At 42.7% G+C, this 3,511-nt stretch overlaps 1 protein-coding gene across 1 annotated transcript in view; it reads left to right on the top strand.

Moving 5' to 3' along the window:
• The window catches only part of smim28 (small integral membrane protein 28), a 3,796-nt gene extending 822 nt beyond the window's left edge, over window positions 1–2,974 (top strand). Inside the window, exon 2 of the mRNA XM_078270724.1 lies at window positions 2,552–2,974. Coding sequence (XP_078126850.1) covers window positions 2,552–2,974 — 423 coding nt within the window. The remainder of the gene's footprint in view (window positions 1–2,551) is intronic.
• Window positions 2,975–3,511: the final 537 nt, after the last annotated feature.

The following is a 3,511-nucleotide window of genomic DNA, read 5'->3' as shown; positions in this document are numbered from 1 at the left end:
ATCAACTTATTCCCATTAGTTGTACACTTTTTGAAAAAAAAAAGTATTCATGATCAATAAACCTCATTTATATGAAATTATACCTCATTTTTTAGTTAAAAAAAAGCTGAAATTTGGAATTATTTCGACAAGTAGTTACGATTGAGTGGATAATCAGACTGTCGAGGTTTGGTCAGGATACTGTTTAGAAACCATTCCATAGTTTTTTCAAACGCTGTAACATTTAATAAAACGCCCCAAATTCTATGAAAGTAGAGATCTGATCCTTATTTTCCCTTGAGAAGAGCGTTGTATGGAACAACCCAATATTATTTTTAGGCAATTTGCTTGAAAGAAACCCAAATATTCTGATGTAGAAACTTAGAAAACGGGAGGGTTAAGTCTCAGACTTTCAGGATAGCAACAGTTTGTACCGAGGGCAGCTGAGTCACACTCAGACAGATTGAGATTTAAAACTGTAGAGGACCAGAGTCTGCAGGGTGCCGGATCATCCAGGCAGCATTAACTAATTGCTATAAAAACTGAGACAGGGGGAATTTGGGACACTCTGAGCCACATGTTGTTCTCTCACAGCTGGAAGGATAAAGGATCGCTCTGAATCTGTAAACACATTTGTTACACTGAAAACCAAAGATTACACGTTGTTACAACGGTTAAATCTCGATTGAATGGATGCTGAAAGAACTCACTGCAGAGAAATGATGACTCCATACTGGTGTTGTGCCTTTCACAGCCAGATGTGTGATGGTTAACAATCTTGCAAATGGTTGAAATGACTCTTTAACTGAAGGAAAAGGCTTCGCTTCTACAACCTGCGTCTTTATTTTCTCGTTCAAGATCTTGAGATGCAGTAGTCTCTTATTGCCAGCTTTATCTCCACAGTGCTGTGGTCTGGCTACACCACAGATGCATTCTGGGATAGGAGAAAATAGTGCTGCGTTCCAGACACAATTTTTAGCCCGTAAGTTACGACTTTAAGTCACGACTTGGTAGCGTTCCAGGCAAAGTCACCACAAACCCTTCTAGCTAGCGGCTACCTACCGTTGACGTTAGTGTTAGCTGATACTAGCGATTTCTAGTCGGCAACATATTTTGGGCTTCATTTAATTGTTTTGATTACAATGTGCGGAATTACTTTACGTTGCCTATTTATGTCTATTTATTTCTATTTCTCACCGTTAATCACCGACGTCTGTACAGCATCAACAGGGGTCGCCATTGTTGTTTATGTGTGTGTGAGACGTCAAAACTGGAACTGGGAGTACAACCATCTGGTACGAGTTCACGAGTAGTAAGTTACGGGTTTGACTGCCGTTGCCTGGAACGCAGCATAGCACTCTGGGTTGTTTGCATTTCTTTAAACCAATCACAATCGTCGGGCGGCGCTAAGCTCTGGACGCAGCGGCGGTGGCTCTGCTAAATATTCTTGGGAAGGAACTTGTTTTGGTGGAACATTTGCACCCCGCAAAAACCCCCGCCATTTACTAAATAAATGAAGTTAACTGTTCACACAATATAGCAACGTGAGATATTTAAATGAGCTGATACATGGTTAAACCTCATTAGCTCTTATCAGTGTATCTCCGTGTGTAACTTCGTCCACAGCAACCCCACCAATCGGTCCCAAAACGTCCCATTTAGAGAGGAAAAGCCGTAAACATATTCTTTGACATTTTTTACAATCATTCCCCGTAAGAACCAAGTAGGCCTGCCTTGTTGCACGATCCAAATGTTCTTTAAATCCAGTTTAAGCGTGTAGTTTGCTAGCTCGAAGTTTGTTGTTTCCCAAAGCGAAAGGAGTTTGAGAACCACAGCAGCACACAGAGAGAGGAAGGTGATGGACAAAGCCTGATATCACGGGCCGGATGTCAAGCTTTATCCTGGAAATGTACATTTCACAAATACACACCAACGAGTAACTGTCGGGCCCCACTTACAGCCCACTTTAGATTAGACAGCAGCTGTGTTGTATTATGAGACCAAGACGAATACAACCTGGCCCCAGGTTCTCTGTAATTCTGATCGTTTTAAGTGTGTAGTCATTTGATTAACTTTATTTAGGAAAAGCACCACGTGAGCACAAGATAAACTAAAATAATACTTTATATTGGCTACTTTTTTAGGCCCCTGGAGATCTGGTCTAGACCTCCTCTAAAGTGTCCTGAGATAACGTCTGTTATGACATGACTCTACAAATACAATTGAAATTGAATTGAAAAGCTAGACAAATATTTATTTAACCCTCCTGTTGTCTTCGGGTCAAATTTGACCCGTTTTCAAAGTTTCTGTAGCAGAATTTTGGGTTTCTTTCAACCAAATTGAAAGTGGATGGTTCCATGAATCGATCATTGACTTTTGGGTGTTTTATTTAAGTTTATAGCATTATTCTGACGTCTGTGATTATCCAACATCATCCTCTGATCTTAATCTTAGTCAAAATAATTCATACTTTCTGCTTTAACTTTGACAAAAGTGTCAAAAAAAGTTTTAATTTTCAATTTCAGGAAGGACAACGCAATGGTTAACTCAACTCTTCTTCGTTGATCTCCAGGGCAACAGCTGGAATGAGTTGGAGCTAGGAGAGGATAGAAAGACGGAGCTGGTGCTCTGCGTCGTCGTCCCGGTCGTCTCCGTCCTCCTGCTGGTTCTCCTGGTCGGTTTGGTTTACCGCCGGTGTTCCCGCAGCAAACTGACCCTGGCCAACATCATCGCTCTGGACCTGCAGGACGCAGAGGGGAGCGCCGAGATCCTCTCGTCCCTGACCAGGAACGCAGAGCGCCACACCAGCACCAGCTCCGATGGGTCGGACGGGGTCTTCGTCATGGTCTACCTGCCTCCGCCCTATGAGGAAACGCTCACCAAGATTAGCCGGGCCGCCAGCCTCTACAGCTCCAGAGACGTGGAGTCGATAAAGATAGAAGACCTGGAGGCCAAGCTGTGTCCAGAGCTCAAAGCCAGCTGCCAATATGTGTGATAAAAAGACATTATAAGATGCTACAGAGCTTTTTAGCCTCCGTTAGCTCGTAGGTTTGGTTTTTACGTTACATTTACTGTCTGGTTGAAGCTCAGTGTTTCTATCAGCAGCAGGCGGCTGTTTTTATAAAACAAGCTCTGATAAAGCCCAAAAGTGCCAATCCATAAATTAGATGTTGAGATATTTTACAGGTGACAACTTTGACCTGCTGGTGGCGCTATAGAGGAAAGGTCAGAGGATTACTAAAGTCAGTAGGCTATGTCTTTGGGCACCATGAGTATCTGTACCAAATTTCATTCCAAACCATGAAACAGTCCTCAAGATATTTCACTGAAAACCAACGTAGTCAAGCTGTTGGTGGCCCTCAAGGATCCAAACCTGCCATAAGTGTTGGTGAGATGTTTCAGTCCGGACCAAAGTGGTAAACAGACCGACTGATTGTCTGATGATGAGTAACACAGTGACAGAGTAAAAGTATGACCTCTGGTGGTGAGAAGTCCGAACAACAACAACGTAACTCAGCAAGTTTAACCCTTC

The sequence above is a fragment of the Sander vitreus genome, chromosome 2 (genome assembly GCF_031162955.1).
Source record: "Sander vitreus isolate 19-12246 chromosome 2, sanVit1, whole genome shotgun sequence".
Classification (NCBI taxonomy): domain Eukaryota; kingdom Metazoa; phylum Chordata; class Actinopteri; order Perciformes; family Percidae; genus Sander; species Sander vitreus.
Note: the sequence above shows the minus strand (reverse complement) of the source record. Positions and strands in the feature narration are given on the sequence as shown.